The sequence below is a fragment of the Agelaius phoeniceus genome, chromosome 3 (genome assembly GCF_051311805.1).
Source record: "Agelaius phoeniceus isolate bAgePho1 chromosome 3, bAgePho1.hap1, whole genome shotgun sequence".
NCBI classification, from domain to species: Eukaryota; Metazoa; Chordata; class Aves; order Passeriformes; family Icteridae; genus Agelaius; species Agelaius phoeniceus.
The window spans coordinates 108,646,114-108,673,853 of record NC_135267.1 but is presented as its reverse complement, the minus strand read 5'-3'; the positions used below and the strand labels follow the sequence as shown (position 1 = coordinate 108,673,853).

The 27,740-nt window shown below is 37.2% G+C and overlaps 1 protein-coding gene across 3 annotated transcripts in view; it reads left to right on the top strand.

The window, feature by feature from the left end:
- Nucleotides 1-27,740, top strand: part of KIF16B (kinesin family member 16B) — a 140,274-nt gene that overhangs the window by 37,206 nt on the left and 75,328 nt on the right. For all 3 annotated transcript variants that reach the window (XM_077176115.1, XM_077176116.1, XM_054630512.2), the window contains exon 12: nucleotides 3,333-3,392. In XM_077176115.1, coding sequence (XP_077032230.1) covers nucleotides 3,333-3,392 — 60 coding nt within the window. The remainder of the gene's footprint in view (nucleotides 1-3,332; nucleotides 3,393-27,740) is intronic.

The window sequence follows — 27,740 nt, the reverse complement described above, 5'->3', positions numbered from 1 at the left end:
TTAATGAGTTGATTTTCCTTATATAAGAATAATTTGGAGTAGTTTAATTTAAAAACATTTCATTTGAAACATTTAATTAAAAATGAAATGAAGTATTTCTGAGCAATACAAATTGTTCTGGTGTGGTGAATAGAGCTGTGATAGACTTCCTTCATGTTTTTCTTTAATATTTTGAAATTTATTTTGTTTTAATGTTCCAATTAGCAGCACTAGGAATTATAGTAATGCATTGAAAAGTGTGCCTACTTGTCTTTGATGAAATCTTGAGATGCAGGTAGAGATGAGAGAAGTTTCTGTAGCTGTCATGGATTAATTTGGAGCTGATCTGCAAAGACCAAAAAAAACCAGCTGCAGGTGGCAAATGGGGAGATGTTTGGAGCAACTGCAACGAAGGCTTCTCTTGGTGCAATGGCATTATATGAAAGTTACCTAAAGAGGTGGATGAGTGCTTGATCAGGAAAGGAAGGACAAAACCTGAGCATTCTGACCTCAGTTTGGGGGAAGGTCATGGAGTGGGTCATCTTCAGTCCAGTCACACAGCATGTAGAGAACAGCCAGGGGAATCAGGCCCCATCAGCAGGGGTTCAGGAAAGGCAGATCCTGCTTGACCAACGTTATTGTATTTGCTGGGACCCTCGTGGCAGGCAGGAATCTGACTCCATGTTCTCAGAAAGCTAATTTATTATTTTATGATACTATATTATGTTTAAAAATACTAAACTATACTAAAGAATACAGAAAGGATACTTGCTGAATGCTAAAAAGATAATAATGAAAACTTGTGACTCTTTCCAGAGTCCCAACACAGCTTGGCCCTGACTGGCCATTGAATCAAAACAATTCACATGAAACCAGTGAAACAATCACCTGGGGGTGAACAATCTCCAAACACATTCCACCTGTGAGCACAACACAGGAGAAGCAAATGAGATAAGAATTGTTTTCCTTTTTCTCAGAGATTTCTCACTTTCCCAGGAGAGAAATCCTGGGTGAAGGGATTTTTCAGAAAATGTGAATGTGGCAAACATCATCTCTTTCTATGAGAGGATGACCTGGTTTGTGGATGAGGAAAAGGCTGTGAATATTACCTGGACTTTAGGAAAGCCTTTGATGCTATCTCCCACAGCATTCCCTTGGTAGAACTGTCTGTTCATGGTTTGCACAGGTGCATTGTTTCAGAAAAATCTCTGGATGGCTGAACCAAGAAAAGTGGTGGAGTTAAATCCATTTGGCAGCCAGTCCCCAGTGGTGTTCCCCAGGGCTCAGTATTTGGGCTAGTCCTGTTTAATACCTTTGATCTGCACGAGGGGAACAAGTGCACCAAGTGCAGATGGCCCTAAGGTGTGTGGGTGTTGATCTGCATGAGGGTAGGAAGGCTCTGCAGAGGGATCTGGCCAGGCTGGATTGATGAGCAGGGACCAACAGCGTTGGGTTCAGTAAGGTGAAGTGCCAGCTCCTGTCTTGGAATCTCTGCTGCTCATAGTGACCCCAAGATGCATTAAAAGTCTCTTTTTCCAGCCTGGCAGTCGAAGGAGGAGTCAGAACTGTTCTATTTTTGTTCTCAAGGTTGTTTATTGTTTCTTATCTATACCATTCTTTCTTTCTCTGACCTGCTGTAGGTCTGTCTGGCAGGTTGGGTTGAGGCACACTGTCTGCCCCTGGGGTGGTGTTATCTTTTTGTACTAAAAACTACGTGTATTATTATTTATTATTTACAATAACTTCCCAATACCCATCACCTATGTTAGACAGTGTGTTTCTACTCTGAACCAATCCAAAAGTGCCACCATCACCCAGAAGATGGAGGCTAGGAAGAAGAAGGAAAAAGAAGGCATGCCCAAATTCCTCTATCTTGGGACCCGGAGCCCCCATTCTAAAAACTTCAAAAATCTATTTTTCACCCCGTGACAAACTATTATTCTACTTAAACTTTCTTGACTTGTAGTTCTTCATATAAAGGTTGGTAATTGTTTTTTCCAAGGGCTAAATCAAAGGCACAGGGGTCTTGGGCTCTGTGCTGAGGTCTCTGAGCCCCTGGGCAGGGTCTGGAGTCCTCCAGGGCAGCCAGAGGAATTTCCTGGGTTGTGACAGTCCTGCCCTTGCTTCACAACACCAGGCAGCACAAGAGCATGGAGGAAAAGGAACTGAAATGTGCCCAGTGGAAAAGGACCTGGGGGTGCTGGTTAACAGCAGCTAAAGATGAGTGAGCATGTGCCCAGGAAGCCAAGAAAGCCAGTGGCACCTGGCTGTGCCAGCAATAGTGTGGCCAGCAGGAGCAGGAAGCGATTCTTCCTCTGTACTTGGCACTGCTGGGGCCACCCCTCGAGTGCTGCGTTCAGTTCTGGTCCCCTCATTTCAAAAAGGACACTCAGGTGCTCACTGGAGTGAGTCCAGAGAAGGACAGTGAGAGCTGGGGAAGTATCTGAGGCACAGGTGTGAGGGAGGGAGTGGTTGTTTAACCTGGAAAAAGGGAGGCTCAGGGGTAACCTCACTTTCTACAACTACCTCTAAAGAGGCTGTAGCCAGGTGGGGCTCAGTTTTCTCCCAGATAAAAGGTGATAGGACTAAAAGAAATAGCTTCAGGTTCTTCAGGGGAGGTTTAGATTGGATATTAGGAAATATTCCTTAATGGAAAGGTTGTCAAACATTGGAAAAAGCTGCCCAGGAAAATGATTGATTCGCCATCTCCAGAGATATTTAAAAGACCTGTAAATGTGGCACTTCAGAGGGATGTGTTCAGAGGGCTTGGCAGTGCTGGGTTAGCAGTTGGACTTGATGATCTTAAGTTGTTTTCCAGCCTAAATGATTTTATATCCAGCACTCTCCCTGTCTGCAATGCCTTTGCAAGCATCTTGTCACTTCTGTGCTGATGACAATAAGTGGGTGGTTTCTAAGTTGCAGCAGATCTTCACTCCTGCAGCCTGCTGGTCTGGCTCTTCCTCTGCATGCCATCCTCTAGAGGGGATTTTTGCCTTAACATGCCTGCCTGTGCCATGGGAAAGGAGCTGTCCTGTTGTAGCTAAGGGATCAGTAAACTTTGTAGGATTAAAGCACTTTATGAAACTGTTTGAAGGTAGATAATTATTTGAAGTCATTATCCCAGACTTTCTTTTCATCCTACAGTGTAAATAAGAATTTTGGGTTTTGAGGGAGAAGTATTGTAGATATGGCAATTATTGCAGTAGCATCAGTGCACTTCTATCTGCTGAAGTATTAAACTTCACAAAGAATTACACAAATACTTAGAATTACACAAATACTTCTTTGAGAATGCATTTATCAAGAACTTTGGAAGAGATGTGATTTTCTTCAAAATTTGTTTTCTTTCATAGGTACAAGAACTGACCAAAGAGTGGACTAACAAGTGGAATGAAACTCAAGATATTCTGAAAGTAAGGCAAATAAATAAATGTTCCCCTTGGCATTTGACCTAGCCTTAGTATTTTCCTTAAAAAATAGTTATTTTTTTAAGTCATCTTCTTTGGTTCAGCTCCTTGTGTTATTCACCATAGTGACCCCGCAGTGCAAAACAGTTTCTCTCTAACAAATCTTTAAATTACTGAATGGTTTTATTGAATTAAAAATGCAGAAACTCTGGGCCAGGGATAAGTGGATCCCTCATATCCTTGGTATTTGTGTGGTATCAACAAGACCTGTGAATAATCACTTCTTATCTTGCATTGGGTGTCTCAGTGTTTGTAGTGCATTTTAGATAGGGATTTTCCATTGTCCTGGTGAGATTTTGTATTGGCATTTGGTGCATGATTGAGGGGGCAGTCTGAGGTTATATTTTAACAGGGTGCTTGATGATTCCATGTGTTTGTGCAAGCACATGTATGCATGCACACATACACAGAGGAATAATTCCCACAATTTGTTTTTTAACGTATTAAGTAATATTTTTGTTGCCAAATGGTTTAACTGTTCTGTTAAATAAAAATTTTGAAAATGAAGCTTAAGCTTTCAGGATTTGCTGAACACAACTTGTTTGTAATGCAATTCAAGCAAGCATTTAGAAGTCATTTTTTTATTCTCCGTATCGCTGATCTCAAACTTGATTTTTCTTGTATCACTTGTTGATTTCTTAAAGTTTTTTTCTTCAAGCCCACCACTGTCTTTGATCAGACTTCCACATGAGTTGAATGGCTCTGTGCTTAAAAATAAAAGTAAAGCACATATAGCAGAGAGAACAGAGCAGGGTTGGTGAGTACTTAGCACTTGGCATGAGAGAATGGACTGTTTAATGTCTAGCTGGATACTGAACTGGGAATTATCAATTGCATATTCATCAGAAATGCTTTGGCTATATCTTTATGTTCTTTGGTTGTTTTGAAGCATCTTATACATACATAAAACTTTGTTAATTCTCTCTTTATTCACATGTGGGTTGGGAAGTCCATTGTCACATGCAGCATTTGTGAATTTTGGTCAGCTGTGGAAGTGAACATTATGTGGGAAGTTTTGGAAGCTCTATGTTGGAAATGCACCAATTCATGCACATAAATTACAGAATCAGAGGGGGTGTTAACTGAACAATACACATAAACAAGGGAAAGCTGCATTTGTTAAATACTTGAATGTAAAGGACTTCAACACAGAAACTGTAATTTCTGATTTTCTAGTACTGAGCTTTTTCAGCATGATTGTTGCAGCTTCTATATTCAACATATTGCAGCTTCTATTCAACTCTCATAGAATAATATTTGAGTGTATGAATATACCTTATATTCCACTTTTTGGGTTCAAGGCAGTTGATTAAACTTTGTCCCAAACACCCTGAAAATCTGCAACAGATTTCTTAGTTGTACTGTTCTATTTTACACCATTTCACTGAAGGTATCCATATTTTTATTCACTTTTTGTTTAATGATTTGTGAAATCACTGACAGCATATGAGTGGGAAAGGGCTTTTTGGAAGTTTGCCAGGCTGAGTCACTGGAAAGCAGATTTTAAACTTCAGAGAGCAGTGGGTTTTTTGTTATGGATTCTCTGTGGGTTCACTGGGGTTTTTGTTTTGTCATTTACGTCCCTCCCTTGCACACAGAGACAGTGCACGTTGTAATTTGTAAAACCAGATTGTCTTGGCACTCTGAGAAGTGAGACTGTCTTTGTATGTCCACATCACTGAGGTCACACCTCCCAGTTTCCCCATGCCATAATTCAGCAACTTTCAGGACATTCTTTATTAAGGTACTTAGAACTTCTTGTTTGTATTATATTTAAGACCTTCTTTCCCTTGCCTCCCCCTGGCTTTGCTATCCTGAGATAGTCGGTGCCTTCCAACTTGTGACCTGCAACAGGCTTGGAGAATTAAAAACCATTAGCTTTTCAGTTTCTAACACTTTTTCCTCCAAATCTTACAGGCAAAAGCCTGCAAGATGCAAGTGCACTTGTTTGTAGCTGAATGGGAGTCCATACTTTATTGTATATAGTTATGCTTTTTTGTACTAAGTTCTAAATATTAAAGTTCACAAGTTCTAAATATTAAAGTTCACATGATTTTGAATTGTTCTCACAGGCTGATGGGGAAATCTGTTAATGTTTAAATCCAAAATAATTGAAAGGATTTTGCATAAGCCTTGTAAAATACAAGTAAGACTCACAGGGCATGCTGGTGTCTTCCACTAGATCAACAGAAAATTGCTGGAAAAAGTTACCTGGCTTTCAGTGAATACAGTGCTTTCATCATGCAAGATGCACAGTGTTTTGCAAGGATGATGTTGCTTAAATTTTTTTACCCTTGCCAGTTATTTTGAGCCCTGTTTAAAATTAGACCAGCAGCATCTAAATGCTACCTTGCTACCTTGAAGATAATTCATAGAGAATGGAAAACATTCTCCAGCTAGAAAGTACCAAGGAACAGAAAAATCCATGTGAAGGCAGGTTTTTGATAAAAAGTATTTGGCAGCTTAAAATTCAGTTTTTCTAGTCAGCACTGTACCATATGTGCAGCTGACATGTGCATCCCAGCATTCTTCCTTATTTCTCTTGGTAACTTTTGTCCCCTCTGACATTTGTGCATAGTTAACCTGAAGTTATGTTTCTCCATCTTTAGACTGAGTATGTTGAACTCTCCTATCTCCAAATGTTGTCAGGTTTGATTTGGTGTAGTGTGCAGTGGCTGCATGCCACTGTGAGCCGTGAACATCTTGTGTAGTCTTTCATTGTGTTGGTGATAGATTGGGCATATCTTGGGCTGGGGGTTGTAGCACTGATCATATGCTCTTTTTCTTTTGTGCTTTTGGAAGAATCCAAAAGGATTTGGATTTGGAGGATTCTGTGGGTGGTAGCTCCTCTGGACACTGAATTATTGTCAACTCACACCTAAAGCCCAAATCTTCTCATTTTCTGTATTCCAGGCCTAGGACACTTCATCCATCAGGGTTTAATTTTGTGCTGACTCTATATGAAGGATTCTTTATTGTGTAGCATGGCAGGTTCTTGGTGTTGATGTGCCTGAAGTGCCAAGCATTGTTTATAGTAGTGATGTTTGTTTTCATCCTTGATCTTCCCACTGTAATACAAACTGACACTCTAACCTTACTTAGTACAACAATCTGTCACCCATCCTTGTTTTTAATAACAGCAAGGATATTTGAATGCTTTATAAATTTAATAAATATGTGGATGATGCTTCACCATTAGGTAAAATACTGCATCAGAGCCCAAATAGTGATAGTGTTTGGCTTGAAGTCCACAGGCTTTGGGTTATTTCTTTAAATGTCACCAAAGGATTGCACAGATTTACAGAACAGTGTTGCTTTACATTGCTTCTGTCTTCAGATGTCTTGCAACCTCAGCACTTAACTGGAGCATTCAGCTTTCATCTCAAGCTCATTGGATCTTTGTGTGAATTTTTTTGGCCTTCTTCTAATGTTCTTTCATGTACATTCCTAAAAAGAAGAGGAGGAGGGAAGAAATCCTGTTTGCTCTTTTTCTTAGTTTAGTCCTTTTTGTACTGTTCTGCTGAAGATCAATCGTGGGATCTAAGATGTTAGGGGAACCTAGCCAACTTTTGATTTTTTTCTCTTAATTGGTAATTTAATGAATTGGTATGAAACTTCTTTTGATGTGGCTGCTTTATTTGACTGCATATGTTGTCATTCTCCTAGAGATCTTTTCTTTTAATGTCTCACCTTTTTTTTTGTCATCCTTTGTGGATGTTTCAGGTTTTTTTCTAACATTTAGCAGCTTTTAGATTAATCTTTTTAAAATGTGTGCTCCTTTATATAATTCTTTGCTGATTTTTCTTCCCAACTTTCTTTTATATTTTTCTTCCTTTTTCTGTTTGTGTAGGAATTGGTATGACTTTGAGCTGTTGCCTTTCTAATGTATGTCATTTGTAGTTAGTGTAAAGGTATTTAAATGCTCTTTTTAACTTATTTTTAGTTTGAAGTAGATTTAAAGTTCCCTTTTATTTGCTTATCCTGTTGTTTGATTCTAACCATGTCATTAGCTTTGTGTGTTGATCTCAAAGGATGTAGAGGGATCTATCATCAGAGTCTATTAAAGGCCAAGGGGGTTTTTTGTGTGTGTGTGTCTCTAATTCCTGTATTCAATAGTTTAACTAGTCACTGCTTCATCTGGCTTTGTGCTGTTGATTTAGTGACACCACCTCTCCTGCATCAATAATTCTGCTGCAGCACTTTACCACATGGTGTGCAAATATGTAATTGAACACTGTTTATTGATGATTTATTGATTATTCTTCGTCTTTTTTTGTGCTGTTTGGTTGACTACTGCTTAATTGTGCATATTTATGTCTTAACAATAGTTGTTCCTACATGAGGAAGAAAACTGTATGTAAACTGCTTATCTTCAAGCATTAACATCTACTGTTTGTTTATATCATGCCTCTTTTTGGGGAAACTGAAATACCTTGACTTGCCATGATGAATAAATACAGATTAATACCAATTATTTTGGTGGACAGACTCATCTAAAAAGGGGAATTTTCTTTCTTTTTGTTGTTTTGAAGCAATTATACATACATGAAACTTGGTTAATTCTCTCTTTATTCACATGTGGATTGGGAAGTCCATTGTCACATGCAGCATTTGTGAATTTTGGTCAGCTGTGGAAATGATCATTATGTGGGAAGTTTTGGAAGCTCTATGTTGGAAATGCACTAATTCATGCACATAAATTACAGAATGAGAGGGGGTGTTAACAGAACAATACACATAAACAAGGGAAAGCTGCATTTGTTAAATACTTGAATCTATAGGACTTCAACACAGAAACTGTAATTTCTGATTTTCTAGTACTGAGCTTTTTCAGCATGATTGTTGCAGCTTCTGTATGAACTGCACACTCATAGGATGATATTTGAGTGTATGAATATACCTTATATTCCACTTTTGGGTTCAAGGCAGTTGATTGAACTTTGTCCCAGATTCTTTAGGAATCTTGGCTGTCTGCAGTAAAGACAGTAGGAGACCAAAACTCAGAGCAGCTGTGTTGCTCTTTACAAGGTATATGTTAGGGTGACACAAGCAAATATATTTTATTTTAACAACTTGCTTTCCATGGTGGCTTGGATACCATAGTGAACTCTGTCAAGAGCACTTTGTTGTGTTCTATATAAATGTTGCATTTGTCTACATTTATTTTCATAGCCAGATAATCTTTAAACCACATTTGCTGAGTGGTATTGAAACACTGTTGTCTCAGTTCTTCTGCCTGAAAGGCTGGGCATACATCACCATTTTGCTGTTTTATGCCTTGTTGTTACTCCCTGTTAACTGTGACCCACTTGTCTGCTTTTCCTCTTCTCATCTGTGTTATGTTCTACCCCAGTGTATTGCCCTTTGATGAGCATTTGTTTTCTTCATTCTTTCATATCTTTGCTTTAACAAGCTCCCTCCTCAGGTGAGAAGTGCTGTCAATTAGCACCTTCTGCTTTCACCTAAAATTCTCCTGTCTACTTCCACTTTTGATGGCAGCAGGGTAGAGGAGTTGTAGAAGCTCTTGGGCTTCTGAAGAACAAACTCTAGGACTTCTAAAAAGTAAATAGGCTTTAATCCTGCCCTTTAGAAGTGCATGTGAGTTTTAAAGACCTCTCCTCACATGTCTGTGGAGAACAGATTCTAAAATTGGTTCTATTTACAGGTCAAATGAAAAAAACTGGTGTTACAAGACTGGTGTGCATCTGTATATAAAACAATGTGTACATGATGTGCATTTAAACCTTTTACAGCTTTGGCATGTGTGTTTATTTGTATGTTTGGCAGGAATTGTTTCTAAGGTTTTTTCTGATTCAGTAAGTGAATAATTTTTGTAGACTTGTTGTTAGTTAGGCATATTGGTGTTGCATTTTGGTTATAATCTCTGTTGTTGGCAGTGGTTGAAGCATATTGGTCTATTTCTAAAGGGAGAACTACATCTGTCCTTCGACTTGAACAAACCTTACTTGATATTTTATAACTTCTTTTATCATCTGTTTGTATTAGAAAACTCTTACTGCATGCTTCCAGGTTTTGTTTCCTTTCTAAAAGCTATGTCATCTGCCTGATGCTTTAAACCTTTTAAGAGGTTTAAAAATCTCTGCAAAATTAACACAGGATTGCACAGCTATGAAGCTGGCAGAAAGAATTTAAGTCAGATGTTGCTGCTTTGTTTTCAGTTAGAAAAGTTCATAGAATAAATAGAGTAGCAACTCAGTTCCTAGGGATATTGGCTTTCTCAATAATAGTGTCTTCCAGCAATTATGTAATATATGTTAATTTATCAAACTGGATTTGTATGGTAACCTTTTATGTTTCATAGAATTGCCTTCAGCTGGCTTGTGTGTGCTGTGCAGAGGAAAAGATATTATAATAAGTTTTAAGAGGGATGGTGTTAATTATTCTTGTTTATCTTGATCAGTAATCACTCAATAAATGAAAAGAGTATCTTTTCTCTAAAAAGCCTGTTTAACTGTGGTTTTGATTTCTTGCACTAGATGTCACTGCAGATACAATAATCAAATTCTTCTGCATGCTTAATTTGGATTTAATTCAGATATTTCAAGGGAAAATGATTTGCAATATCTTGAATTTCATTGCTGTTTGCATCCACTAAAATAAGTTTATGAGAATGCCAAAACATTGCTTTAGGAGCAAGTCCTGAAGAACCTGAGTAACTGTTCTGACAAAAACACTTCTAAACAACAATTCACAGATGTAATGCACTGCAAAGTGATTATGTACCTTAAGATTTATTGCACTTATTTTTCAGTGCATTTTTCAACCCTCTTTTTCAACTGACAGTATATCTAGAATGTTTGAGAAATTTAGCTAAAGCCTGTAAAACATATTTATTTTCTTAAATTTGTATCCTTGGTATTTTAGAGATGTAAAATATCAGTTTCTGAGAGAGGCAGTATCTTTTATTTTCTCAGGTAATACAGGTGAGAAGGTAAAGAGGCTTTTGGACATAGAGGTCTTCACCAGGCCAATTCTACTAATTGCTTCACTGATTATTGCAGTTGAAACACCAGTGGCAATGATATGCAGTTTCTATTTATAACTCCTTCTTTTAACATTTTTCTCATGATTAATCACTTCTGTAGATTTATAACTGAGTTTCAGTACATGAAAATTTAATAAGTTTGGTTTTTTTAATCTTTTTTAAGAAAGTTGTTTGATAACAAGGGAGTGTTTACTGCTCTTGGTCCTTTCACATTATTTACCCACAGCATGAGCAGTGATGAGTAATATCAAGCTTAGCTCTCAATTTTATTAGGATTTGTTTTATTACACCTGGCCTTGTGTATTATGTATTTATTTCCCAAGTGTAGCAGTTACCAGCAGTGGTTGTAGTTAAAACATCATCTATTCTGGTCAGAAAATTTCTCCTTTGGAATTTGAGTTTGGACAGAGATTATCCAAATATGATTTATTTTACCTTAGAGACATTGTTTTTTCATACAATATGACTGAACAGATAGCATTATTAAGTGATGATTATTATTTTACTTAAGTAAGTTTGTCTGTCTCAGCCTTGGCTTGATGAAAAAGGTACTGAACTGGGAACTGGTGCTACTTATCTACTGTAGCTCTTTTCCCAATAGAAGCAGAATTGAAAGGGTCCCAGCCACCTGAGGAATGCTGAGTGCAGCAGTCAAAAGTAGATTTCAAAAGGAATAATTGTCTGCTTTCAAGTCCTTCTGCCACCTGTGTTCATCTGATGAAGAAATCTCCTTTTTCTCTTGCAGATGCAATAGCTGCTTGTGGTGCCTTTGTGGTGGACTGAGCACTTTTAACTTTCACTTTCTGCTAGGGAGTTGTGATGAAGAGATGCCTAATGCTACTGATTGGTTTTTGTTTCAATTTTAAACACTTTTCTTTCCCCACTTGTCACCAGCTGGGCCGTAAGAGAAGCACAACTTGGGGGGCTGCAGTTTCTGAGCTCACCAATCACTGATCAAGGCAGGTTGTACAGTTTGGTTGATAAAGCTGTGCATTTCAAAAGAGGCTCTCCAGTGTCTAGGAGTATCCATATTGCCAAATATTTCACTACCCTCCTCCTCCTTCCAAGTGGGGCCCTGCATTTGTAGATTATTCAGGCCATGCTTAGCTTTAATGCCTCACTGGAGCTTGTAGGTGATTTTCAAATGAAAGGGAGTCAGAATGGTTGCTTTGGAAATCCTTTCTACAGCTCAGATGCCACTTGTTCAACAATTCCTCCTGGGCATTTGTTCTGCTTTCCTATTAATTATCTTGTGCCAGGAAGGTGGTCTAAATTGAAATCAATGGAGATTCCTGAAAGAAGAAGAAATATATCCTAAAAACTTTCTCCCAAAGGATCAGCAGAGAAGTATTGAGAGAGAGAAAAAATGTAAATTTCTGTTTGGATTTGGCTATGGCATGGGAAAGAAGCATTCCAACATCAACAGTTTAGATGAACCCCAAATTTAAATCTGCCTCACAAACAAGCTGTTTCTAATGATAGTGTGATGTGAAATGCTGGAGCCATTTCATTCTGCTGGTGGTTTTAGCAGTATATTTAGGAGTTTATTGCTGTGTGATTCTGATAACCTTTGCGTGCATGGTACTGTTGTGCATCTGACTTGGCATCTTAAATGGCAGCTGGGCATTAGCCTTGATTCACACAGTCCTAAACACAGGTGGCAGCACAGACTGTGGCTGCTGCAACCAGGCAAGAATGTGCATCTAACTATGCATATTCCTCTGCAAAAGTCTTCACTGTTGTGTTGCTAGTCCTGAAGTCTGTTTTTTCTCCTTGGTGGTTGTTGCTTGGCTAGTGTGCATAGTCCTTCTTCCTCCTCCAATTCCATTCAATAGCTTGGGTTATATGTGGATCCAGAGGAAGGAATTCACAGATTTAAAGCAATCTGTTACTTTAGATTAATCTCTACAGAAGTAGAGATGAATATCTAGGTAAACAGTAAACAGAACTCTAGATAAGTGAAACACTTAATTCTCCCATTGCCCTAGAAACATGTAAAAAATAGCTTTTAAAATTAATAAATGTATTTGCTATGAGCCTAGGGTTTTTTTTTTCTCTCTATAATTCCCTGACTCATTTATCATCCAGCTTTAGCAACAAATGAGGTAGGAGTCCTGCAGATAATAGTCCACTGCTTTCTCAATTCATTCCCAGAATAAAGCCTATGAAATAAATTATTTCCAGGTCCTGTAGAAAATATGTTATCATGTAATTAAAGGCTGTTTTGTAATGCATATGGAAGAAGAGATGAATGAAAATAGCCTGTCTCTTTGTCTTCCTGCCAGGCCTTTTCCCCTTTTTATCCTTTTCCCCTTTTTATCCCCTGAAGAATACTGAGGGTGGAGTTGCTGTCTCCTGGCTGGGAGGTATAATATCTCCTGCTTGGTAGTGTCAGTAATGGCAAGAGAAGTCTTGTTCTCTGCCCCAAATGTCAGTGTTGCTCTATGCAGACTTACTTGCCCTTTGTGTGTCCTCAGTGTGTTTACACATAGGAGACTCTGGAGCCTCCTTCACTTGGGACAAACCAAATTTGCCCTGGGTGCCTTACAAGAGTAGCTTTCCCTTAGATCAGGCTAGTGGGGACAGGAACCAGCCTGCAGCAGATGCTCCAGCATGGAAAATAGAAGCTTTGATGGTTTAAGTTTTATAAGCCACTGGAAAACAGGATTTTACAGACTAGTGTCCAGAAAGCCAAAAGAGGAATCTCTGCTTACAGTTAGCCAGATCCTGCAGCTCTATTCAGGGGATTTTTCTCAGATGTCAGAAGTAGTTCTGTCTATGCTAAAAAGTCTGAAGTGTTAAGGAGCAGGCATTTCAGCTTAAGTTGGTTGTTGGAAGTCCAGGAATGAGGGCCAAATTTCCTGAAAAATGACTTTGGATATGCTAAGGCTTCTTATAGAAATCCTTGTGGCACACTAAGTGTAGAGGTGCTTTGGGATGGCACCACAATAGTAGGGTTTATGTATATTGGTAGCCAGCTGCACGTTAGCAGTGAGCAAACTGTTCCAAGAGGGAAAGAGAAATAATGAAAAATGGAGAGGGTAAGCTGACCTCCTGAGACTAAGAACTGCTCCTGTAATTTCCTTATTCTTTAGATCATTCATTTTCCATCATTTTAGCTTCACTGTCTTAGCAGTTGCTCATTTAAGCAGTTTTACATCCTGCATTGGCCTTTTTGACTGGTGTTCATTGCAGAGACCTGTTGATGCCTCTCTGGGCTGCTGCAGGAGCACCTGCATTTTCACAGTAAGCTGCTCACAACAAAATTGCAGTTTTCTGATCTTGCTTTTTGCAGACTCTTCAATTGGCATCTCTTGCTTGATGAGGGTGCTACCATCTGATGGTCTGGGAGATGGGGGAAAAACTGCTTAGGAAGTTTTTGCAGCGGTGGTTTTCTTTGTAGTTTTGGATAGTAGAAGTTTCTTTATCTCAGAAGAATGAGAAGTGTCTTCTCTCTGCTAAACTTTTTGTTTTAAATGCACTGAAACCAGTACAGCCAATAGTACACTGTTAATTCTTTGTTCCATTATCTAGAAGGAGAAGACACAGTAAGAGTTTGTTCCTTACCCAACATCTATATGCACAAGTTAATCAATATCCCCTTTCATAATTGAAGGCTATATAAGTAATTTATTGCCTCTTAAGGCAATTATTTTTAATATTAAGGCATTATTTTATTTATTATTTTTGTATTAAGGTACTATTTTTAATTTTCAAAAATGTTTTATTGAAGTCCCAGAATAGTCCCAAATGTAACTTTGGCATGTGTATAAGTTATAAAGCCTACACCTCCACTGATAGTGTTTTCCATATTTCCTCCTCTCTTAGCATTGCCTCCCCAATAGCATGTACTACTTTTGAATAGCATTGCCTCCCCAATAGCATGAACTACTTAGTGGTTCAAAATTTATTTTGATATTCCAGAAACTATACCTGTGTTAAACTGAAATAAAACATTGGGTAGAAATTTGATATTGTATATGGAGCTTTATAAAAAACTCAAGTTTTTTAAACAGACACCCACTAAGATGAGGAGCTGCTTCACTGATTCAATACAGAACAAAAGATTTTTTCCTACTTTAATGTGTAGGCTGTCACTTCAGTGAGAATCTCAGACATTTCAGAGTTGTTTTCTTGGAACACTTTTTTTTTTTTTTAAGCCCTGGAATTGTTGGTCACAATTAGACTATTGAATTTTTTTCAGCTGTTAGTGTTTTATCTTAGCTGATCTGGTTATCATAAGTATTTTTAAGGGAGCTAGTCTACAGAACAAGAAGGGTGTTCATGTAACCAGTTTTCATTCAAAACATAGCAAGCAAAATACTCAGCTGTGCTTATTCCTTCACCTTTTAAGGAAATATTATTAGTAAGCCCAAACCAAATTTCCATCTTTTGAAATACTTTTTTTTTTACTCCTCTCCTACCTCTTGTTCCTCTTGTCCATACACTAAATGTTTTCTCATACTTTGAAGTGAAATTTCCTTGTTCCTCTTTTAGTTCTTTTAGCAATATTTTGCATAGAGATATCTTTTTCCATTTTCAACCTTCTTATCAATAAATTCCCTAATGCTGACATTTCTAGTGTTTCTTGACATCCATTTCCAGTATTTTCTTATATTGGGAGGTTACTGTGTATATGCTAGTTGTCTAGAAAACTATTGATGAAGTGTCTGTCTGGCATTCACATTCTCTGAAAAAATCCTCTTTGCCCAGGATTTTTCTCCTGGGAAGCTGAGAAGCCTCAGTGAAAAAGGAAAACAATAATTATCTGGTTTGCTTCACCTCTGTTTTGCTGCTTTGGAGATTGTTTACCCACAGGTGATTGTTTCATTGGATTCTGCTGTGAGTTGTTTTCACTCTTTGGCCAATCAGGGCCAAGCTGTGTGGGGACTCTGGAAAGAGTCACGAGTTTACATTATTTTTTTAGCCTTCTGTAAGTATCTTTTCTGTATTCTTTAATACACTATAGTATCATAAAATAATAAATTAGCCTTCTGAGAACATGGAGTCAGATTCATCATTCCTGCCTTTGTCGGGGCATTCCCTGCAAATACAGTATTTGTCCATCTGGATGGCAATGCAGCATTCAAAAGGAAGGACTGGGTCTGTTCCATCTCTTCAGCCTTTGGTAGTTTAAGCCCTCAATGCATGCATGAAAAGCTCTTGTCCACAAAAATCAGATTTGTTACCTGGTGTGTAGCAAACCAGTAATTACACACTAGAGAGAGACATTGAACATTTATTTCAGAGTTGACCAACCTTGGGTGCTTTTGGTGTTGCACAAATCAAGCACACCAGCTGTCAGAACTTGTTGCTATTTGTACATTTTAACAAAGAAAGGAATTAGTGTACTTTGGCTACAAGTCACCCAATTCTCATATTAGTTGGTATTCCCTCTTCTGTTGGTTAATGATTCTCTCACTTCCTTTTGTGAATTAGTCTGTGTGCTCAGGCTTTCTCTTCTTTTGGGTCTGTGGATTTCTAGGCTTGGTGATTGTGATCTGCCCCTGCTGAAATAACCTTTTACCCAGTCGAAGCTGATTTCAGCACAATTGGTGAGTTGCTTTATTAGTTTCTTTCTTATCTTGGAATTTCTGCCATATGTCCTTGTGACCCATACATTTTGCGTTCTCTGGGCCCACTATAAGTGGTGCATCCTTCTTCCCAAGGTTTGTTAACTTCCTCCTAGGTCTGAGATCACTGAAGCATGTCCAGCCCTAAACCTTATCTAGGCAATTTTACCAATGAGAACTTTGTTTTTCTAACAGCTGGACATCACTTAGAGCTTGTTTGCTGCTCTCTCATTTATGGGTTGAATCTCCCTTCTTGTTGATTAGGCTTGAAAATGTAACAAAGATTTAACATTAAAGGACTTCCTTACAGAAATTTTACACCTTCCACATTTTGCAACACACTGTTGTTTCCAGATATTTTTTTTGACTCTTGTAGTTTTTTCCAGTTGGTCCATAGAAAGATTACTTTATTATGCAGGATTTTTTCTTCTTGTACACTGACATATTTTTCCCTCTGAGTATGAAAATGTTACTGAGATATAGTAGAGAGTAGATTGAACCCTGACAATCTAATATTACTTAATATCCTTCTCTTTCCTCTACAGTCTTCCCAGAAGGACATAAAAATATCTTGTCAGCTGTGATTGTCTCATCCAATAAGAGTCTTGTTAAAGAGAGTGCAGGTTCAGTTTTATTTGTTGGAGGGTAATGGCCTAGTGTTTCAGGTTATTCCTGTTTTAGGTACTGAAGTATCAGTTAGTGCTTGAAGATATTTAGGTGTCTAATTCCCATTTGTGGCTGTATGAATACCTTAAAAACACAGGGTTTAGGCAGAATTCTGTGGGGCATTTGCTTTTTTCTTTTCCCAAGCACAACTTCCTTCTCTGTGAAAGAAATCTAAGTGTTTTCAGCAAAAGACTTGTGGTTTCAGGCAGCTTCTGGCCTAGTAATAGTTCATCCATGAATATCATTTCTATGTCTGGAGTTTTTGCCTTTATGCAAATACAGAAAACATAATTAGGACTAATTAATCCATGACAGACCAGACAAAACTTAATCTTGAAAATGTCAGCTTCTGTAGAACTTTTTGTTAAATATTCACATTTAATTTCTTTCAAAGTCTTATTTGCAACATCTAGACAAACTGTGGCTGAAGTATTTGTTCTGAATGCATTTAATTCAATTATCAGATTTTCTCTATGGTATGTGTCTGTTAAAAAGCATCTTGCTGAACAGACACTGCTCTAAACCCTTGACTGTCAAAGGCTGCAAGTTTATTTTTATTTTCAACTGCTTTTCATTGCCTCTTGTTCTTATTTTGTTGCTGTGCTCACAGAGCATAAGGAAACAAATCTCAGATGGGTTATATTTCAAAACATCAGGAACAGTGTTTCAACTTATTTGTAGCAATCCAAAGGTGCTCAGACCTTTGATTATCTGAAGAAGCAGGTTGATGCTATAAGGGGTGAAGTTGGTTTATTACCTGCCCTTGGAAGCTTCTTAGCATCCTCCTTCATTTGCATTCCTGAGCTCAGGCTACAATATCAGACTTACACTTTTGACAGGGGTCAGCACCAGGATTGGACAAGGTGGTGGATGGAGCTCTGAGCAACCTGCTCCAGTCAAGGTGTCCTGTGAGGGTCCCTTTCAACCCAAATGCTGCTATGATTCTACAATAGCAGGCCAAAAAAACTGCTGCTGTGACTCATGAAAAGAACATATTTGAATATTCTGAAAAGCAATGATTTGTCTGTCTTGGTTTTTTTTTTTTTTTTTTTTTTTGTGAATGTGGAGGTGTTTGTTTTCAAGAAGAATTTCTGGTCAAGGGAAATAATTCAAAATCTCATCTTCCAGGCATCATACAAAGTTTGGTTGCTCTAAGGAACAAGATAAGCTATCCAGAAACTTAAAAAACCCAGTCAGGATACCCAGTTGTGCATTATGTTTTGCACAAAGGAATGGCATGTCCATAGTTTGCCCTTTTTTTTTGTTTGCCTGTTTGTGTGGTTTTTCTGTTTGGTTTTTTTTTCCCTCAGTGGGATCTGCCTGTCATTTGTGTTTCTGCAGCTTCTGTGGTGACAGCTTTTTGATGAGAACTGAGAAAACCAGACTTTGAAATATTGATATGCCAATTGATCTGCAGAATTTGTTAATTTGATAGTTATGTACTGCAGGGATACTCTGAATTTTGGGGAAAACAGTAAATCTTGTACTCAGGCAGACTGTCACATAACCAAGAATTATCTATGTGAAAGAAGAGAAGCATATAATTTCAGTTTTCTGGTATTCATTTGAGTTGTTAATTGGCCCTTAATAAGAAAACACAGATCCATTTGTCTTTTTGGTTGCACATCCCAGCTTTGCCAGGAAAGCTTTTTCCATTGAGAAGTGCAGCTGATAATGTGGTAAATATGAACTCATGCTTTTGAGCAGCTGAAATGTAGATATTTGAAGTGCCCAGTTTCAGAGTCCTTCCACAATTCACTTCAGCATAACAAACATAAATCAGAGCAACAGTTTTGAATTTAACATTTGCATTTAGCTTTAAATGCTGATTTCCACATGGTAATATTTTAGCAAATTCTTTTCCATTCCTTTTATTTTGAGAACTGAGTTTATAATTACTTTTCTGGAGATTGCTGAAGGTGTGATCACCTTACCTTCTTTCCCAGACATTGTGCTAGGTTTTACTAGGTCAGTTAAAGAAAACACAAGCTGTCACTTATGTGATGCTTTTAATGCAAATTAAAGGCCTATTAAAAGGTCAGAAATCATAAAAAATATATTCCATTTGGCTGCAAAATGCAACATGGATTTTTGGAAGGAAGGAGGCCATGGTCTGATTGACCTTGATGGGTTCCAGAGTTACAGTCATATATAGTGAACATAACAGAAAGGCAAAGGAGAATTTTAAGGTTAAGATTCTATTAACCCATGGAAATTGTATCTTACTGTATCCCTAACCCAGGGAAATTTGAGAGTGTTTCCTCCTGAGGAATTTCCTTTTGGCCATTTTCCTTTCAAGTTGCTGGTCTCTTAAGAACTAAATTGATTAGCTGAATTTAAACACTCATTAATACTCTTAATTGAAATATGCCTGGGAGAGAATTTGGTTATATTTGGTTTTATGTTTAAATCTCTGTAGTTTTGTCCAAGTATAAGTTACTTTACTCAGTAAATCTAAAGGTTTTCTCTATTAATAAAATAATGTATTTAAGCATTAAATGCCATAGATTGCTTTTGGTAAAGCCATATCAAAGTTTGTCCTGGTTTCAACAAGTAGCTTTTGTTTACCAGTGATCTTGTTGTTCTTAATACACCTGTCACCTTGTTTTCATTAGGAAAGGATGTATTGTACATGTTAAATTCAAGGTTACTTCTGTGTCACACAGTCCTTTTTGGCAGCATTTTTGAAAGAGATTTTTCATGCTCTCCTGATAGTTTTGGTAATGAAGCATTTAAATGAATATTTCCAACATCTAGTCTGCTTTTTGTTCAAATGGTTAGATTTAGACTCATTCTGAGGTCGTCTTTAACTTCTGAAATGATGAAACTTGGTGTACTGTACACCACAAAGGCTTAGGAATGAAAGAGGGGATTTGTTCTCCATCTGTTATGGCTGGTGCTATTCACTTGCCAATCACTGTAAGTCATTAAGAAGTGCTCTATTTTACACCATATCAGTGCATTAATCCTCTACTTTGAGGTGATTTACATAGTGGGATCAGTCACCTCCAATAGATCTATAGTTTTGAGGTGCAGCAGTTCCTGTCAGGAGTCACTGAGAATTCCATGATACACAGCATTTGCACACTCGTGTTTTCAAATCTCAGTAAGGTTTTAAAAATAACATAAAGCTTTTCCACTGAGGAAATAAAACTTGCCTCATTTCTTACAGTGTGCAAATACAGCAAATGCCATACCTCCTTTGGAGAACACTGCTTCCTCTTTGATTGTTTTATATTAGCTAACAAAAAGTCTTTTCCTGAAGATTTTTGTCAGAATGCAAAAAAGGCTATCCAAGTTAAGGTTCAGATCAGCTAGCAAAATCCAATTGTCAGTGGTTGCTTCTTGAGCTTTGGGTGGATTGCTTTGCATTTTGACCCTGAAAGTACAGCAGGTTTGCATCTTTCAAGGAAGCCTGATTTTCTGTTAGTAGTTGGCAAAGCTGTGCTAGTTCCCTTTCATTGATTCAATGGGCCCTAATTTTAAAAAATACTCAAATGTGGCAAAACTGCAATCTGCCAAGGATGCCATAATGTATTGTAGTCTAGATTACATAGTACAGTGCAAGAGATTCCTCCCTTCTGGATTTTTCAACTCAATTTTTGCTGAACATACCAAAAAAGGTGAAGGGAACTTTACCCTTCAGTCAATATTTGGGATGTTTGCCTTGGCTATGAAATATGATTTCAGTTTTCCTGTTTTTTATTAGATATGATAATTCTTTTGGCCTTGATATTAGGGACTGATGCCAGGTTATAGATACCACTGTATAGATTGCTTTTATTTATTTTTCCAGGATGCTTCCCTTTGATTCATATGTACCTATTTCCTGTGACTGTATTTCTGGATTTCTACTCTTGTCATCTTGTCCTCTCCCCTTATTTTGTGCTTATCCTCTTTTTCAACCTACCTTTTTAAAGGGTGCTGTCATCTTTTTTGACATCTGTATGTGTGATGCATTATTTGTATGATTGAAATTGTGGTCATTGTATTGAAATTACAGCTGAAGCTTTTGGTGTCCTCTTATGTTGTCCTTTAAAGCAGTTTAATTACTAGGCTGGTGCAAGTTGGAATGACTTGTTCATTTTCATTTTGTTATAAAAATTGTGAAATGAACTGTAGTTTCATTGCTTGTAATATAAGGATGGGTAACATAAAACATGGGCATTTCCTGTCTATCTTTTGGCTTTCCATCATTTTACTAGAAACTATTGAATTTAGAGAATTCAAGCCATTGACTGTGTATAATTATATAGTTTTTATATCTATATCTCTATATGCTTATTTTGTATAGTATTAGTGATAGAATTGGAGCATATTTTTTAGATGAGATCTATTTCACTGGATTTAGAATAAAGGGAAGATGTTTTTGTAAGAAAAGTTCAGTTTTCCAGCTGAGTTTACCTTCTTTACAAAAGAATATTATCAAAAATCCAAAAATTCCAGTCACTGTGTGATGGACACCAGTTGCTAATGCTATTTGTGCCAGCTGAATGCACCAATTATTTTATGCTTTGGATACACAAAATCAAACTGATAGTTTTTAAAGGGCACTTTATCCTGTCTTTTTGTAATATCCTCAAATGTTTGCCTTGAGATCAAATGGAATATATTTTTTATGATTTCTGACCTTTTAATAGGCCTTTAATTTGCATTAAAAGCATCACATAAGTGACAGCTTGTGTTTTCTTTAACCTAGTAAAACCTAGCACAATGTCTGGGAAAGAAGGTAAGGTGATCACACCTTCAGCAATTTCCAGAAAAGTAATTATAAACTCTGTTCTCAAAATAAAAGGAATGGAAAAGAATTTGCTAAAATATTACCATGTGGAAATAAGCATTTAAAGCTAAATGCAAATGTTAAATTCAAAACTGTTGCTCTGACTCACGTTTGTTATGCTGAAGTGCATTGTGGAAGGACTCTGAAACTTGGCTGACACTGCCTTCTGCCAGCTTATATTTGCTGGCCTAGGAAGGAAAATTTAATTTGCTTTTCTTGAGAAGACTTCTTTGAAATGGTGTCTTTTTTTCTGCCATGTCTTTCAAAAATCATAGTCATAACACTCTGTAAATCTCTTTGGTTTAAAATAGCAATTTCCTATTTAATGAATATTTGTCATGTTGTCTGTAGTCTGTGATTTTTTTCTTGACCTGGCTGATCCTGGTTTGTCTGCTCAGTGTGTGCTGGATCTAGTTCTATCTGACAGTGATCCCTGCTAGAAACAGTGGGGGCCTGGTTCTCATGCTGGTGGAGCATTTCACCCTGGCATGTATAGAAAATGATTTCCTTATTTATGTAGTGTGGAAGTAAGGATTTAAATACAATACAAATGCTTATGCCAAGGATGTGATGGAAGCAGTGGTACTGGGAGGGAAGAGAAGCTGTAAGGGTTTTGGGAAGCTGGTCCTGGAGCACATTTTTGGGCTTAATCATGTTTAATGGTTTCTTTAAATGTGTTAACTGGTGAAGTTTGCTGGTATTAAAGGTAATTTTTCTAGCAGAGCATCTGAGAGGGGATTGGGTGAATCTGAGGATAACAGCAAAGTCATTGATGGTAAATAGTTTGCAATGCAAAGAACTTAGTACACTTTGGAAGAGGAGGATGGCATGAGCCTTTACTGCCATGAGATGGTACATTTGCATGAAAGACACATGAATCTGCAAGGATCAGATAGATCTTGTGGAAAACAGGGGTGTACATGGTGCTGGCAAAATTTTACACACACTGGGAACACCCATGGGAATTGGCAAAGAAGAAGACCTTGAGAAGGGGTGTGCTAAACCCTGGGATATGGTGGGCCTGGACATCTCCTGGAAATGCTTGGATTTTGTTAGTTTAACCAAATACTATTTATTCTCAGTACAGGGAATAGGTACCACTGCTGCCAGTATCAGTGAATAAAGGCTGGAGAAGGAAAATTATTATTTCAGCTGAATGTCAATAGTGAGGCAAAGTGCACGAGTATAAACTGGCTATTACCAAGTTCAGACCAAATATTTGAAATAATTTTACATGATATAATGGGTGAGAGTCTGAGTGTAATCTGTAAAATTACTTGTTATGGTGTTTGGGCACAGCACTTGTGACACAGGAGGTCACTTTTCAGTTGTTTCTCCTCACATAGGAGGAATGCTGCTGGTATTTCAGGCAGAGGTAAAATTCTTCAGGTTTTCAATTACAAAACCAATCAAATCAGCTTTCTTGTGGTTTTTAGGACTTACTGGCAGCTTTACTAATTTTTTTCTACACTTGCCTCTTAATCTGTGAGTGCAACTTCAGTAGTTGGCTGTCATCTTTATAAAAATAATGGTTAGCAAGTAATGCAGTTGAAAATTTAGAGGAGTAGTCATTATATTTCTGTATAATTTTGAGAAGAATTATATCTAGAATTATTCTGATAATTTATATTATGTAAACAGAAACAGAAGTCTGTCTGCAGTATATTCCTTTTATATCCTGCAATTTTTAATCCATGCAAAGCCTGTATTAGGACTGTAGCACCCAAATGATGGCAATGAGCTCCATGTAGGTGAGTTATGGTTTATTCAGCTGCACTCAGTTTTGGGGTTTAAAACAGGGCAAGCAGATAGCAATCCTTCTCCAGAAAACATTGCATGATTTCTGTGTCTGTGATTCTTTAGGGAACTCCAAGCAATGGATACCCTGTGCCTTTGTCCACAAGTACCTCTTTTCCTTTCCTCATCTTTTTTCTAGGTAATTTCTTGCAGCCATGTAAATTATTGCTGTCTGCAGTGTCCTTGTATTTAGCAACAAGGGGTTGCTTTTTGGTTTGGAACTCCTGACAATCAATTTTCTTTTCTACTTCCTTATATAAGAAACATCAAGTGAGCACTGCTTGTTTAGGAATTTCTCCCCTGGGGTTTTTTGCACATTCATCACAGCCCTGCCCACACTTTTGTCTCATTTTATCTTTTTGTGGAAGGTTTATCTCTGGAAACTCAAACTTGAGTGAGAGAAGTTTTAAATTTTCACTCATGCTGATTATGGCATGACCAGCTGAGGCTGCTTCACCCTATTTCCTCTCTCTGTTTACATAGTCTCTTTAATACCATGTATCTACTGGCTTTGGAAATAAATTTTTTCAGGAGCATTTGAATTCTGAACACTGGAATACTTTTTCTTTAAGTATGAAACATTTGGTTCCAGTGATTTAAAGGAAATGCAGAGTGAATTGAATACATAACTGGAAGAAGAGTAATTAAGAATTAAGAACTTTGCTTGTGTGCAGTTTACATCTATGCATTTTATAGAGGACTTAATGAGTATAATTAGAGATTTTTGTGAACTCGGGATATAATAGCATGTTTTCAAAGAAATCAAATGCACAAAAATTCATTTTTGTGAGCTTGGGATGTAATAGCATATTTTCAAAAAAATGAAATGCACCCAAAGTACCTGTTAGCATAGGAATTTTCTCATGTATAGTTTGGTTAAATATTAATGCCAAGACTTTTGCCATTGCACATTTTTTGCACATAATTTTTTAGTTTGGTATTATGTGGGGGTTTTCTTTTCATAGTTTAAATGTAGAAATCTGAACATCATGCTGGCTAACTAAATTGTCATGTTTTACTGCAAGTGTCTGTACAGTGTATTCTCAGGACTGTGTGCCAGCAGCTATCTGTCCAATATTTAAATAAAGGAATTGCCTTTTTGCATTGAAAAGTTTGACAAAAATGGAACTCCCCTGAGAGGTTATATTCACTGCAGTGCACTAATTACATGTAGTCTTTAACATGTGCTGGGACAATAGCAGCATAATGTTTTCCTCTACTATTAGATTGGTAAAGGAATGTTAGAAATGCCTTTTGGACTTTGTTTTTTTAATTTAATTCAGTGTCTTGTTGGCCAAAAAAAAGTAAAGCTGTGTGCTTCTATGTTTGTGTGTGCATTCAAAGAGATGCATTTAAAGACATCCTGTGTGTCACAGCAGTGGCTTTATAATGGATGGTTGTAGATGATGATGATGATGAACTTTTCAGCTCAAGTGAGTCCTTCAGTCATAGATTTGTTCTTAAACTATCAGATAATATCTCAGTTTGGAGATGCCACTGTATCAGTTAATACCATAAACTTACTACATCAGTACAGAAGAAATGAGTTTTCACAAAAGCTTTTTTATCTCTCTATATAAATGTAAATGAATTTATTGTATCAGGCTAGTTCTGATAGCTGAGCCAGAGATGAATTCAGAGAGACAAGAATTTAAATCTACAATAGAATCCCTTTATTTTAACTTTGACTTAAAGACATGTTTTTTGTATTCTGTCTCAGAGTTACTTTCTCAGTTTCTACTCTTCAAGAGAGTCCATTTGATCTAACAGCTCCCAGAGAAGAAAACCTTTTTCTGCTCCTACCACAGTGGCCACTTGTGCCATCCAGAGCGCTCCTTTGTGGATAATTCTCAGCTTGCTTTGTTTTCCCCAGCTTGTGAACACATCTTAAATACTGAGGGGGTATTTGTACACTTTTCTGCTCAAGGATAATTCAAGCTAAGAAGCATGTGGGTACATTCAGCTTTTTTCAACTGCATCTTGAGATTTTCATAAATTTTCTGAATTAGTGTTTTTAATGGGGACAGTGACCTTTCATGCTCTTGTAATTCGAGCTATGGATTCACCACTTAAAATTATGTAGCACAAATGGAAGTGAATCAAATAGTGGATTAAACCTAATAATTTCTCTGCCCTGTAATGGCTTACAGACCTTCAATTTATTTCAAAAGAGGTCTGTCCCTCTTCAAAAACATTCTTCCTATGCTGTCAAGGATGAAAGAGGGACAGGTTGACTACTTCTTTTGGGCCTTTTTCTTTTCCTTCTCTCAGTCTTAGAGAACAGAGTAATAAAGATTTATTGTTGGTGATGGTTCTGTGATTTCATTTTGGGGCAGAAATGCACAGTTGGGCTTTTGGAGGCATCCTTGCAGAAGCTTTTGAATTGGGAATTAAATTTTAAACCAAGCAATTAAAGTTCAGGAGTTACTCCAGGTATCTGATTAATATTCAGATTGTTTTAGTAAATTGCATCAGAAGATAAAAGCTTATTTACAGCCTGTATTAAGCTAAAAATATTATAGTTAATCACAGTTACTGTCTACTGCATTTTTATAAAATTTCCATTAAGAGGATGCATTCTGTGCATGGATGGTAGTCATTTACAAAATGTAACACTAGAAACTCAATTAATTTGTGTTCTTTAATTTTAGATCTGAATAAAAAAGCAATCCATCTGTTTTAAATCACAATTATACATGATTAATTTCTTATTAGAATAAGAATGTGTTGAATATTGAAAGACTGGAAAATAAAGAATCATATTGTTTCTTTAGTCTTAATTACTTGTGAGCTATTTTTCTCACCCCGTGATAATTTTTTTTGTCTCCTGGGATGTTTAGTTTTTCCTCTGTCAGGGATGTTGGCAAATGCTTTGTTGTGCTGTGGAAAAAATATTCAGCTTTTAATATTTTATCAGTCCCATTGGGCTGAAGGTCCTAGCAGTAACTGGTCACCAGTCCTCAGGGTCTTGTCTTCATCCTTGTCATGTGGGAACATTGTAAATTATGGATAACAGTGGATGCTACTCAGTAAATATCTACTATGTGAGAGGTATTTTTGACTGAAATTACTTTTTCACTTGAACAATTAATTAAGCTGAATTTTTTAGGTTTATGATGTGACTCTTATTTATAATATGAATGTATATCTGGGTGCATTGTGAATGTCTGAGCTGCACATGAATCACAGCTTACTTTTTTTCTTTCCGTATGCTAGAGAACTTTTTAATTCATCTATGACCAGAGTAACATTTCCTAGTTTTGGTTTGCAGAGTCTTATATGTTGTGTCATCCTCTCATCTTGCCCAGATGTGTCCATGCTTGAAATTTTTAGACAGCATCAATATTGACAATGTCTTTTTTCCTGCAGGGAAATGAGATTTTACATCTGCTTTCTTTTTAGACTTGCAACTTGCTGTACTTGTGAAAATACACACAGCAATCTATGTGTTGTTTTTTCTTACAAACAGTGTGGTGTCTTTTTGGCTCTGGAGAAAGCATTTGGAGACTTGGAAAAGGAGTAGTCATGCAGCTGTCACAAAACTTCTTTTCCACTTTTATTAGCACCAGGAGAAAGGTGTGCTCCTTGTAACACACAGGAATACTTGCTGACATTGCCTCTGCTTCGTGGATTGTCAGGGCTTAGCCCTTTCACACAGAAAAACACATTTGCATTGAAAGATTGTGTGTGTGTGGAGACAATCATAATTTCTATTGTTGTCATCTTCCAGGCCTAGAAGCCAATAGGATTCTGTTTCAACTTGAAATTTGAGCTTTTAAAATACTAAAACTTATTTCAGAGCTATTATTAATGTTTTATTTATTGCATAGACTGTTGTGTACTATACAGTACATTACTTTATCCAAGGCTGAAATCTCCCACTTGAAGTCCTGCTGAATGATGCTTCAATGTATGGATGGCTGTACAATGTGGCCCAAGGAATTCTGAAGTATTGAAGTTATGTGCTGTGAATATTTCTTACATTTATTTACAACTGGCAATGCTTCTTTTCCATTGCATGATATTTCAACTGCTTAGGTTTACTGAATTGTCAGAGGTCTGGGGCTTTTATTGTGCAAAGTTCAGCTTACTGAAAGGACTGCTGAAAAGTTTTCTGCTTTCTGTTCTTTAGCTGTACTGAATGCTGAGGAGTTTGAAATTCTCCTTACCATTGTGAAAGGTAGCACATAGCTTGCTTTTAGACAACATTGCTTTGTTACACTCTTGATTGATGCTCCTTCTCTGGTATAGTTGAGCTGTTTGTCTGGTTTCCTTTAAATAACACCTTCACAGATTTCCTCAACAGCAAGCTTGGAGTGCTTAATAAAAGTAAAGAAGTCACGTTTAAAATGTAAAATCAAATCTAAAAAAATTCTCTTTCTATTGTGTGATATTACACAGAAAAAGTTACATTAAATATGGTTTAGAAAGAGAAGGAAGAGGGGTATTTCTTGCACATCCTAATAAATAGA